At 38.5% G+C, this 13,533-nt stretch overlaps 1 protein-coding gene across 11 annotated transcripts in view; it reads left to right on the top strand.

Moving 5' to 3' along the window:
* The window catches only part of IQSEC1 (IQ motif and Sec7 domain ArfGEF 1), a 355,322-nt gene that overhangs the window by 303,024 nt on the left and 38,765 nt on the right, over positions 1-13,533 (top strand). For all 11 annotated transcript variants that reach the window (XM_087743584.1, XM_087743583.1, XM_009464893.2 and 8 more), the window contains one exon: positions 727-1,991. In XM_087743584.1, the coding sequence (XP_087599710.1) occupies positions 727-1,991 (1,265 nt within the window). The remainder of the gene's footprint in view (positions 1-726; positions 1,992-13,533) is intronic.

Below are 13,533 nucleotides of genomic sequence, written 5' to 3'. Positions count from 1 at the left end.
TCAGTGTTTTTTAAATAAGCGATGCTTTTCATGTTTTGGAAGGGAAGGTTTGAAAATATCTAATGAGTATTCCAGAAGTATTGACATGCCATTTTCACTAGGTTAAATTGATAGCATTTATAATGTGTTTATTTTGCATATTCATTCTGTTAATTGGAAACACTGGCAATCTTGAGTGTAATTATAGGAATGAAAATAGATTCTAATTTGTATTTAGAAAATCTGAAATATATTCTTAGTTTGAGGAAGACTGTGTATGTGGATATTCTATGAGAGAAACCTCTCTGGAAGCATATGGTCTGGGAGGCTCAGTTTTGCTTTGATATCAGGCCTGGGTGAAATGATGCTACCTGGTTTTTATTCATGTAGAAAGCAATTCATGCCTGGAAAGGTGATGGCCACTTATAGAATTTACTCCCAAAATATGGTCATTTGCATTATACTTGGATTTCACTTCTCTACAGCTGTCCCTACAGAGAAAGAATGATGACAGTATTCACAGAGCCATATTTTTGTCTGTGTTTTTATGGTGGAACTTGCAAATGTCTATTTGGTTCACTATTTGTGAAGTTTAGTCTGGAGCTTTGAGTTTTTACTTTCAAAAACAGTATATACTTTGAAAAATTTCTGAAAATTAAAGTTGTTAAAATAGATTTTTTTTGTTATACTTTAACCTTGTTCTAACCTGCATCAAGCTACAAAGTAATTGTGTTTACCCTTTCACAGGTGGAAATGCTAGAACGGAAATATGGAGGCCGTCTCATAACTAGACATGCTGCTCGTACTATACAAACAGCTTTTCGCCAGTATCAGATGAACAAAAATTTTGAGCGTCTTAGAAGTTCTATGTCTGAAAATCGTATGTCAAGACGCATTGTACTGTCCAATATGAGAATGCAGTTTTCCTTTGAAGGACCTGAGAAAGTCCACAGCTCTTACTTTGAAGGAAAACAAGTTTCTGTTACAAATGATGGGTCAAAGCTGGGATCCCTGGTACAGTCTGAATGCGATGACCTTGGAGAGTCAGCTACAATGAAGTCTCCAGCAGCATCTACTGATTTTGCTGATGCTATAACAGAACTGGAGGATGCTTTTTCCAGGCAAGTGAAATCCCTTGCAGAGTCCATTGATGATGCACTGAATTGCCGTAGTCTACATTCTGATGAAGTCCAGACTCCGGATCAAGTCAGAAGTCGTGAAATGGAAAGGGATAGTTGTGCTCAAACTAAACCAGCAATTCACAACGTGGATCACAGGAAGCTTGATGAGATGACAGCGTCATACAGTGATGTTACATTATATATTGATGAGGAAGAGTTATCGCCACCGCTTCCACTTTCCCAGTCAGTAGACAGACCATCCAGCACAGAATCTGATTTGAGGCTCCGGTCCATGAACTCTTCTCAAGAGTACTGGTCCATGACCCACAAAGATGATAAGATAGACACTGATACGAGCTGCAGGAGTACCCCGTCACTGGAATGTCAGGAACAGAGGATGAGAATGGATCATCTACCATTGCTAACTATAGAGCCACCCAGTGACAGTTCAGTGGACTTGAGTGATCGCTCAGAGAGAGGTTCATTAAAGAGGCAAAATGCGTATGACCGAGGGATCACTAGTCAACAAGGAAGCCCAAAGCACATCCCTCACAGTATTCCTGCCAAGATTATATCCCGAGAGGAACAGGAGGCAAGACATAGGGCTAGGCCTATAGATAGTCATTTAGCTATCAATGGCACAGCAAACAGGCAAAGCAAATCAGAGTCTGATTATTCTGATGGAGACAATGACAGCATCAACAGCACTTCCAACTCTAATGATACAATAAATTGCAGCTCAGAGTCTTCTTCTAGAGACAGCCTAAGGGAGCAAACCTTGAGCAAACAAACATACCACAAAGAAACTCGCAACAGCTGGGATTCCCCTGCCTTCAGTAATGATGTTATCAGGAAACGCCATTATAGGATTGGACTGAACCTTTTTAACAAGTAAGTACAGCATTTCATCCTTTTCTCCCTGTATTTGGTAGAAACATAGCCGCTGAACCAGGATTATTTTTCTTGTATCAGATAAGTAAGACTGGTGTCTGATACTGACTCTTCAGTGAAAAAATAAGCTGCTCATGGTGCCTGTTCATGTCGGAGTACTTAAAAGGTGATGTCTTCATAGTTAAACAGCTTCAGGGGAAAAGAAGAAATATAATTATTTGTATATATATGGTAGTAAGCTATTGAAGAGAATGGACTGGATTCCTTTCTTGTTGAAAAATATGGTGGCTTAATCCTGATCCATTTTTGGTGTTACAACAAATTCAAATTTCTTCCTGCCCTAATCGTAGGTATTGTAAAACTTGTCATATGTGAATTAGAAGTAACAAGCAGCGTGAGATGAGTTACCTGTTTAACACAGGCAGGGCCTGAAATTTGTTCAGTAGATCTCATAAAAACTTTGATACTAAAAAACAATGTGCTGAATATTTTTATGCTAAATAAATATTCATTATTTATCATAAAATTATAATAATATTTGTATTTCTGCCTATGACTGTTAATTTTCCCATGTATGGAGTTGTTTAAAATTTGTATAAAATAACTTTCTCAAGTTTCTTTATTGAAATACTTTCTTCTTTGGACACTCCCATGTGGCTGTAGAAAACCGTGAATATTACAATAGAGGGTAACAAATAATATACTGCTTAAACTCTCTATTCACATTACTGGAGTTACACAGATCTCATTAGAGCTATCATAATCGGAAGATAAGGACAGCTAGGTGGTTGGCATTAAAATTCGTAGCTTTTCTTCACTGCTCAGTTGATGCCTGGTGTGCCAGTTTCCCTGCCCTAGAATGGATATTATTTACTTAAATCTTTTTTGGTACTAGTGCTTATAAAGCTCCTCAGAACACTTGGATGAAAGATACTAAGTGCCAGAATTTATTCCTATTTTTCTTTAAACTGCTGTTGGCAGCTCACAGTATTTGTGTAAGTTTTTGAAATTTTCTACAGAGTACTTCAGGATTTCTCTATGAAAATGTTGTAGCTTCTGAAGAGCTAATAGATATTTCAGTGTGCTGCCATAGACCTTGCTTCACAGTCTCCTACAGCTTGAATGAGTTCAGCCCTCCTTTTCAGCTAGCAATGCTGTGATCTGTTTTGTTTGGATTAATAGGTCAGTGGTTCATCATATAATATGTTGTAACATTGCAGATAATTAAAGTTTTTTTTATCCCATCACGTGAGGCTGTGCATTACAACACTAAGTATGGATTGGCCAGGTTTCGCTATAAAAACTTTTAGGTTTGGTTTTTTAACTTTGTAAAAAGTTAATAGGCCTTTACAGAAGATTTTAACCAATTGGAAGTATGTAAGTCATAGGATCTCTGCAGCTTTTACTGCTCTTGAAGTAGACTGGGTAGGAAGATATATCAATTTGCTTTTTTTAGAAGATTTGAAAACGTTAACATCCTTGGGGTGGGGAGAAAGGTGCTGGTACTGTTTGGCTGACATTTAAAAGACTTGGTGTTTGCTCATTTTTTTGCACAGTAATTAAGCCTTAAGCAGTCAATGATCAGTGAACTTCAGGCTTGATAATACAGTCTTTTGAGTCAATTGCAGGAGGGTGTAAGAAAAAAGGTGAATGGAAAAAGTACTTAAGCAGTGTGCAGGGATGAATGAAAGCACTGGAAATTGTCAGATGCTTCTAGTCACATGCCATAGCAGTAGGAGGCTGAAAATGAAAAACAAACATCAGGAATAGAAAAGAATAGAGACTGCTATTTGAAACACATCTAAGTGATCTTGCTGCATGGACTTGAACAGAGATAAACCTTTTTTATATATTGGCTGGTTGTAAGATGACTTGCAGTTTCTTAGCAGTGAGTTCTAAAAGAGAGCACTGCACAGAACTCCAGGCAGCACTTCTGGGCATGATCTTTTACTGTGTGTGATTGTTTCATTCCCCCACTGCATTTTATCTCCAGTATTGATACAGAACTGAAGATTCTCATTACCTTCTGCTGAGTCACTCTGATTCTATTGATAGCTCAGACAGTTCCCAAGTGTCCCATGTATCTTGGTTTTGATTATGGCTGTTCAAGTCCTCAGATTGTGACATTTCATTAATAGCCTTGTTTCCCCTCTGGGCAATGTCAGGTATTGAATCATCATAGAATGTGATGGTGCATGAATCTGTAAATTCTTTTGAAAGGGAGCTGGGAAACTTCCAAAGCTTTATTCTTTAAAAAGTTCAGAAGGAGACTCTTAAGAGTGTGTCAGTGGGATTGCAAACTGCATTTTGTGAGGTAAGTGAAGGGATAGAGATTGTGTTCAGGCACTTGCCAGGATTTACAGGTGATGATTTCTTCAAGATGAAGAATCCTTTTTCCTTTTATATGTGTGCTGTACAGGTACATCAGTTTCAGTGAACTTCTGAGCATTATGCTCATTGTTCTCAGCACATGAAGTATGTCACAGCATCTTGTGTGTCCAAATGTTTTTTGAAAAGCAAGCCACATTCTAGAAGTCAGTTGCCTTGGCGAAGGCTGCGGTTTCACATGCAGAATGGCGTAAAGGATTGCTCAACCTGGTTGGACATGGGCCAGGAAGGGGGTCTGGAGGTCAAATGGACTTTCTGCAAATCAGTCCTGTCTTCACAGTTTCTCTTTCATGACACAGCAAAAATGCAACTGCTCAGCATCTCATATGGGTAAGAGTCTGCCTACGCGTTCAGTCCTGTGTTGCGAACTGCTTGTGCTTCCTATCGTGTGACCAGATATACACCCACAATGTGATGGGATACGTTTTTTAGTCCACTCTCCAGTGTTCAAGTCAATGCAGCAGAATCATTTAGATGTCTTTTGATCATGTGATCTTTCATGACACATTTATGATCATAAAATGAGGGAGTAGTACAAGTTTTGGCCGCGAGCTCCTGAGAGGATGTGTGCTCCACCCATGTGGAAGGACTGTGAGCAGAATTGAAAGAAGTGTCTTTGAAGCTACCTATTACAAGAAATCAAGTTTTTTCCAAATGTCTGCATCTACCAGAGGAAATTTTAGGGATGTCTTTTACAAGAAGTTCATGTTAATTTTATTGAATCTTTGAAATCTTTCTTGCAAGTTAAGATCCCAAACCTTAATTAACAAATAATCATTTAATTTCTTTCTGGTACATGAAGCTTGGCTGAAATGCAGAGAGTTTAGAACCTTAAAGAAGTGCATGAATTGTAGTAGAGTAAATAATTCTGCTTTGTTCGCTAGGAGTGTTGAAAGAATGAAGTTTTGAAAAGCATGGAAAGTCACTATCCTCACAGCTGAAATTTCAACAGATGCTTTATAATTTTTCTGGCTTTCCTATTACAATAATAATTTTCAGAAGCCAAAGTGCAGTTTTCTTACCAGAGGCCCTTTATTAGAATAGCCAGTTATGGGTGGAGTAGAAGTTGAGCACAACTGGTGGTCTAGTTCACTTAATCACCATTATATGCAAAACATTAGTAGCACAAAGGTCCTTGGAGAATGGAGAACACAGGACAGTAGAGACAAAGCTGTAGGTAATTGAAAACCATTTTTCTAGGAGTTTTATCACTTGATCATAGAATTTGTTTCAAACTATAACTCGGCACTCAATTTGGAACCTTAGTGTTGATTAAAGAAGTATACTTTTTTAAAGATGTTTTGTGGTATCCACTATAATAGAACTTAAAGTATCGCCCAAATGGAATGATTTCTGCCAAAGAAATTGCAACTAAGAGCTTCTGTACGTTCTCCTATTTTTGAATGGCAGTAGTGATTTCACCCTGTCAATAGGCTGTCAGATTGTGTGTTACCATTCATTGCCTTCCTAAAGGAAGGATTGCAGGTGCATGCCCAGAGTGCAGAGGCTCCCAGGGAAGCTTGGTGAGGCCAGCTGTGTTGAATTAGGCATTTTCTTCAGTGTAGTTTGAAAGGGTTGTAGTTTGGGAGAAATTACACTAGAAACCATTTCTCCCTTACAGGCAGAAGGAAAACACTACCTAGAAAGGTTTATTTTGCAGGCTCCAAACCCTGCCAATGCAAATCCAGCCTTTGAGACTGGTTTGCTTATAAACAAGGCTTCAAGAGGGCTTTTGACTGCTGCTTTAAAAAAAAAAGGGGGGGGGGGGGGAGTAAAAAAGCCTGTGATTTTATTCTCACGTTTGTTTTGACTGCAGGCTGGAAATACCAGGTTTACCAGTTACTGCAGCCCAATCTGGTAGGATTTTCAGGTTCTGTTCTGCTACTGGTGCACTGATGGCTCTAACAGATTAAATAGGACTGAATGGTTTAACCTCAGTAGTCTGAGGAAACACGTCCTGCCCTTGGGTCAACTTTGGGTAGTAGCAGACTGTAATTCTGTGCAGAGCTGTGCGTGCGTAGGAAGAAGTATATGGCCAGATGCCCTTCTCTTGTGCCACCATGATGGTGGCAGTAACTGGCTCCTTGCCAAATATTTGTGGCTACCAGGTATGTTTGTTGATAATGCTGCCCTCAGTTACTCTCTCCTCAAACTGCAGTGACACACCCAACTGGGCCATGTCAAATGTACGATGTAGTGATTATTCAGAGTACGATGTAGTGATTATTCAGCATTCTCTTAGGCAGGGAGTACAAACACTTTCTGTATTAATAAAGTATTTTCAACAAAACTTGGACAACATCAGAGTGTTTTGAAAATTTGATGTGGCTGTGCCTAGTATTATAAAATATGGGAGATAAAAGTTTGTTTCTCAGACTCATTTGTTAATCTAGCAGAGACTAGAGTCATATTTGCTATCTCCTGTGGGATATCAGATATTGGAAGATGCTGTTAAATGTCCTCTCATCTGGCAGTGTTCCTGTGGCATTGTGATTTCTTGCCACAGGAGCCGGTCTTGCTGGTGCTGGTGCCAATTTCCGACATTGCTGGTGAAGAGAGACTGTGAAGTACAGCTCGTGGGCCATTTGCACCATGCTGCTCTGGTTTTTATGCTGTGGCATAATTTTGTTGAGGGCTCTTTTTGTGTAGTGTTTTGTTGAAGGTTTTAAGGCCTAATCTTGCATCTACATCTTGGATGTAAATGAACATAACACCACTTTACATTGCTAGAACAGAGACTAGGCTATAAATATTTTTACAATATGGTTTCCCAGATGCCTTTTACCCCTAACTCCCCTTTTTTGTCCTCCTTTGCTTTCTGGAAAGGGTAGTGACAGATATAAAACTGTTCCCCATGTGTCCTCAGTCCATTACAGCGTACTGTTTTGAAGAGTTTTCTGTAGCTTCCTTTATAATGGGCTATTATCAAGGTTCCCACTATTCCAAAGTTCTCTCAAAGGACTTATTGACGGAGCTAAAAAGGCATGAGTATCTGTTTGCATTATGCAGTGATGTATCATCTTTTGACCTGTAGGCCCTGAAAGCTCTACCAACTTCATTTATTGCATGATGAGGATGATTTTATTCAAAATTTTAAAATCACTATTAATATGAATTGAATACTAATTCCAGGAGCAGACTTTTTTAAACATGTCTAGATTCCTTGGAATATTAAGTATTTCTTTATTTTACTAGGCAGATATGAGAGGAATTTGCTGAGTGCTGGTGGGATTATACCAAATACAAAATTGCAAATTACAATTTCTAGAGAAATTCTTGTTGGAAATCTGAGGCACACATAATAACATTTGTGAGCAGGCACATTTTTCATTTTCCATGAAAGCAGCTTTAACTGTTCAACAGGGGTATATGGTTTCCATCATTTACATGTAGAGATTGAAGGTAATTTGGATTCCTAAGTACTGTTACATTCAGAGTACTGCAAACTTTTTCTCTGTTTGAAATCCTTAAAAGTTGCCAGATGTTATTAATCTTTTTTAAAAAGTTTCACAAATAGCCATTAGTTTAAATATTGTAATAAGTGTACTAATCTGATGTTCCTTCATTTACACCAATCACATGCCTAATGAATTTCACTTAAGATGCTGAACATACTTTCTGTACTGCTTTTAGTCAGGTCTCATGGCATCCATTTAGCATTCTAATATCTGGTTTGAAAACATGTATTTTTAGACTGTCACTCTTACAATTTTAAGTTGAAAGCTTATTGGAAACATTCCTAATGATTTTAGACTTTGTAAGTGCAGATTGAGTAGGAGGGAGAAGGTGTAAGTCAAACGAAGTTGGTTCTCTTTAGCTTTGAACTAATTCTTTTATTTTGTCAGCCCATCTCTAGTATCTTTGCAAATCATATATCTTCTGTGATTTTTTGGAATGATTCAATAAAAAGAGGAAAGGGAAGACAAGAGGCTTATTCAGGATTTTGCAACAGAGCCATTTGCCATCCTCCTGTATATGCTGAGAGGGACTTTACTGTTGTTACAACATCTGGACTGCAGATTATTCAGCCACAGACAGCTCCAACAAAAATTAAAATCAAAGCACTCCATGTAGCTTGTCCTCTAACATGCTGAGGAGTTAGTAAGAAGAGAAGAATGTTCTTAGTATGACTCATTATTTCTAAAAAAGTTTAGCCCTAAGAGAACACCCAAAGGAAAAAAAAAAAAAAAAAAAGCTCTGTTTGTTTTACTTTGTTCCGTGTGTTTTATCTTTTTTCCCTGAGGACTCATTTTTCCTCCTTTTTTTTTTTTTCCAAAATGAGTGCTTTGATTAGCATACATTGTCCCACCCATAAGAAACAGCTGAAATGTATAACTGTGAGAATTCAAGCAATAATATATTTAAGTGCTAGTTTCAAATACGGGCACAAGGATTCCCTCTATTGCCATTAAAAGGGAGTATAAACTTTACCAAATGTTGAAAGCAAATCTAGCTTTTGAAAGGCAGCACTATGACCAGCAGTAACTGCGTGCAGGTGTCCCTGCAACCGTGAAAGAGCCATTACCTCATCCTCTGCCGCCAGCTCCGCCTGCCCTTAAACATTCTGGGCACACGTCTCCCTCCCGCTGCTACGTGCCAGGAATCGGTAACTGGTTTGCTCTAACAATGCCTGGGTGCGTGCTCACGATAGAGTTGATTATTAGAAAATGACCCTATGAATGGAGGAATTTGACTGGGTGAGCAGCTCCCAGGCAAGCATCTGATACGACTCTGGATGCCAGAATTTTAATTTCTTTCACACCCCCCACCCCCCCCATCTCAAGTGACCAAATTTTGAGGGTGAAAAATGTGACCAGCTTCCTTTGCCAGGTGTACAGAGGACTCTTTGAATAGGGAGTTGGGAAGGCTGCATAGGAACCCTTGGAAGAAGAGTTAAGGAAAAGGGAAGGGGGCACCAACTCTTTCCTCCTGTTTAACAATTCACATCTATCTACTCAATTGGGGTTTGGTGGATGTGTAAATGAAAAATCTGGAGATCTTTGAACAGTATTTTTGCATTGCCAATTTAAAAGGTATCCCTTTTAAAGTAAATGTGATTGATTGTCAGTGTTTCCCACTTGCGGTCAGCAGAGTTGCAGAAATTGAAGCTGAAGTGCTTATGTTCTGTGTAACTGGGGTGAGGGTGTGGAAAGAGAATTTAGGGCAGGGACACTACAAAGTGTTAAGACAGGGACTGTTCCTTAATTTCAAGGACATAGTCATCTTAATGTCTCATTCCTGACTACAGCTGCATAAACATGAAGGCAATGCTCAGCCCTGGCAAATAGTTCTGAGAGAGCCAGCAGGTTTTTCATGTATCTTGTCGCAAAGTGGAGTGTATTTTGCTCTGGTGGCAGCTACAAACTCTTTTCCCTACTCTTTGAGAAATGCAGGGGTGCAATGGGGTCAAGAGGAGGTGAGAAAATCCTCATGTAGAGTGTTTTGGTCCATTTATTTAACTAAAATATTTCCTTCTTTCTTGCGAGGAAGGAAGGAGTGGGGGGGGGGGGGACGGGACACACGCACGGAAGCAGGCTGTCTACTGCCAAGAGAGGGAATAATGAGGAGCTACAAAATCTGCTATGGCGTGATGACTCAGGATTGTTTTTACTAGCCGGGACATGTCCAGCTACTGCATTGCAACTGCTTGGGGTGTGCCTTATGATTCTCTTCACTGTGCTAACTGCTTTGTTCCTCAAGTCTGATGCTTCTCATATGGAAAAATCCTATTTCTGAAATAGCTTTAAACTCTATTTTTCCTCCTTTATTTAAATAACCCAGACTTTCTGCTTGGACCTTTTAGCTGCCTTTTATACACTTTTTACGGTTTTGTAATCAGGTCTGATTCAGGTGATAATTTTCAGACAAGTCTAAACATTCAGTAGGAATAATGTTTGATGTCTAATTTCCTAGTGCTTTACTAGGAAATGGTGACATAAAGAAACTGATTGATCAGACAGAAAGTAATGGTAGAACTGTTCAGGTCAGTTACCCAATTTTGTGAAAACTGATGTCTACAGAGTTACCTCTCTTGATTTTGCTCCCCCACCAAGTAGAACTGGGCACTGAGATCACTTCCTAGTAAATTCTTTTGTTAGTGAGTATAAATTAGCTTTCACTGAATGGAGATTACTCCAGGTAACTTGCTGTAATTGCAAGTAAACTGTGACCTTCACATCTGTGGTGGTAGTTTTTTCTTTTTAAAAGTGAATTTAGTAGAGGAAAAGTATTTAGTCAGATTCTAGATGGTAAGAAAGAGATGAGCACAAACTTAGCATTTACTGTTATCTACTAGACTTGCTGGTACAGCCAGTGTTCTAAACTGAGAAGATCTAAACTTCTAAACTCTTCTAAACTGAGAAGATTAACATATCATAATTTAGTGAAGAGAAGTCTTCCTCACTGTGAGGAAACTGTAGGGCTCCTGCCCAAGTAATGTGAATAACTATCTCCCTGTTTCCACAAGATGCAGAGAAGCTGTGAGAAACATGCTGTTTCTTGGCTTATTTTCCTGACCCAGAGACTCTTTCTTGTAATTATCAGAAGATGCAATTTACATCTAGTTTTTCTTTCTCTTCATTAAACAGTTGTGTGAGGTGAGGAAGACACAGATCAGGCTTCCCAGTCAGTTTCTCTTAATTTTTTTCCTTTCAGTCCCTTTCTTGCATTGCTGCATAGTTGAGTGAACTCTGACAAGTTAGCACTAGTTTTGGTAGTGTTTTAAGGATATTGGGTTTTTTCTTCCTTCCCAGAAGGTTTAAAACAGGCGTAGTGGTTCTCTTAGCTTCATTACGGCAGCAGTAGGATATTCAGCTAAAGTGAAGGAAGAAGTACAACCATAGAAACAAAATTTAGCTGTCTGCCAAACTAAGGAGAATGTTCAACTAGCTTGTTATTGCCAACTTGGCTATTTAAAAATATTTAACTTCTTAAATGATTGTAAGGAAAGTCTTAGATTCTTGCTATTAAAAAAAACATCCCTGGATTTTAATGTTAAACTAATGTTTAGTTTTGTGACAACTGTAAATATTTTCAAAATGGGATCTCTAGTATCAAAGGCAAGGAAGATTATTTTCTTTTAACAGAGGGCTGGCATCATAGCTGCATTAAATTCTCCACCCCCAACATGAAAAGATTTCTTTGGCAGCAGCATGTTTGTGAACTGTTTCTGTTTGCACTCTTGACAGCCTCTAAGAAATGTTTGTAGTTCTGGTTTGTTTGTTTGCTAGATTCTCTCAGCGTATGGTCCTTTCAGTGTAGCATGCGTGTGTGGCTAAACACAGACATGAAACCAAAAAGCGTAGATGTGCCTTCAGAAATACTGCAGTTCTTTCTAGATGTTTCACCAAGCTTCTCATTTTCAGTCAGGCTAGCTTTATCCCCCTTCTCTCAGATGGCTGTAAGAACAGTACGTTTGTGGTTATTTACATTGTGTGAATAAATCCCTCGTGTACCTCAAAAGGTACTTTTGGCATTGCTGGTTATTGGAAATCTAGATTTGGGCAAGCTGCTTTCTGTACTCATTTGTTTATTAATGCTTCCATTTTACAGCTCTGTTATTGTCTGAGCATCTAAAAGGAAATACAAAGATTTAATGTGGTTTTGGTTGCTTGTAAGCTTTACATGTTTAGCAAGTCAGAAACAGGGAAGGCTTTATACACGTTTGTACTGTGGTTTTGTTGAATGTTTCTTTCTGGGGTAGTGCTTGCTATTCTCTTCTCCTGTTGGCCAGCGTGGACATAGGCACTTTATCCACACTGGGGCTTGGTTAGTACAACTGATTGTGCAGCTATGGGGGGAGCTTGACTGGATTTTAGAAAAGAAACCAAAACAAAACCAAAACAAACTGCCACAAAACAAAACAAAAGAAAAAAAAAACACAACACAACAAAACCCTTTTTCTCCTAGTTCAGTTTTTCAGGACGTCCTAAACCAGCAGTAGGAATGAGAGAAGAGACTGATGCCGATGCTGGCACTGCCACTGAAGTTCTCACCTAGCCACAGCACTTAGGTTTAATGTGTTTGTTTTGCAGTAAGACTGGCTGTACCAGCAAGTCTAGTAGATAACAGGAAATGCTAAGTTTGTGCTCATCTCTTTCTTACCATCTAGAATCTGACTAAATACTTTTCCTCTACTAAATTCACTTTAAAAATTCCCTGTAGTGTTTTTGCAAAAATGGTATTTCCGATAATTTTAAAGATAACATTTTGAATATCTAGGTAATACAAAGCCTTATTTCCCAAGTACCACTAACCTTTGGAATCTGGTGTTACTTTATGTCCAACAACAGCATAAGGTGGTGTATTTCTAACTGTGTTTCCTTTTGAGGCTTAAACAGCGATCTGTGTGTCTGTCCCTGCCTCTACACTACCTGTTGGGTTGTGTGAGCACAGTTCTTGACAGCTTTGACCTGAACTGACTTGGGAAGTCGGTCACCAGATGCTGTTATCCTTCCCCTCTTCAAAGGAGGAGCTGTTTCTGACTGTGGCTTTCCTGCTTTCTCAAACTCTGGCAGGTCTTGAGCACCTCTGAAAACAGAATTCAAGCAGAGGGAATGTCAAACCAGGGACTGGAATTACGTGATTTTTACAGTATGTTTAGTAATTCATGGAGCTTTAGGGCTGTTTTTTATCATTGGCAGTCCAGATTTTCTGCAACACCTAGTTGGTGATTATCTTTGCAGGTTGATGATATTCTCATGTGGTGTAAATTATTGTAATAGCATGTATCCTAAAGTTGTCTGTCAGTGGTTCCTCTGACCAAGTGAAAGTTAATTGAGACAAATAATGACACATTCAGAATTATAGATATCTGGATCACTGCTCTCCTTACTAATTTGGTCATGACAATAGACATATTAGGAATGCAGTGGTTTTCTAAAGATACTGTGGTTCTTATATACATGCAGGTTTTAGTCTAATGAAAAAAAAATATTTTTTTCTTTCTATATATATTTCTATATATTCTATAGAATATATAGAAATATATAAGGATATATTTGTGACAATATATTAGAATATTTTAGAAATATATAGAATATATAGAAATATATGGAATATATAGAAATATATAATATTTTCTATATTTCTATATATTCCATATAATTCTATATATTCTTAACTTGGATAAGGGACACTTGTCTCAGGGGAACTA

Source organism: Nipponia nippon, unplaced genomic scaffold (assembly GCF_047370975.1).
Source record: "Nipponia nippon isolate SJK-2023a ecotype South Korea unplaced genomic scaffold, ASM4737097v1 scaffold_9, whole genome shotgun sequence".
Lineage (NCBI taxonomy): Eukaryota > Metazoa > Chordata > Aves > Pelecaniformes > Threskiornithidae > Nipponia > Nipponia nippon.
The sequence above is the reverse complement of the archived record's forward strand: the minus strand, read 5'-3'. Positions and strand labels throughout refer to the sequence as shown.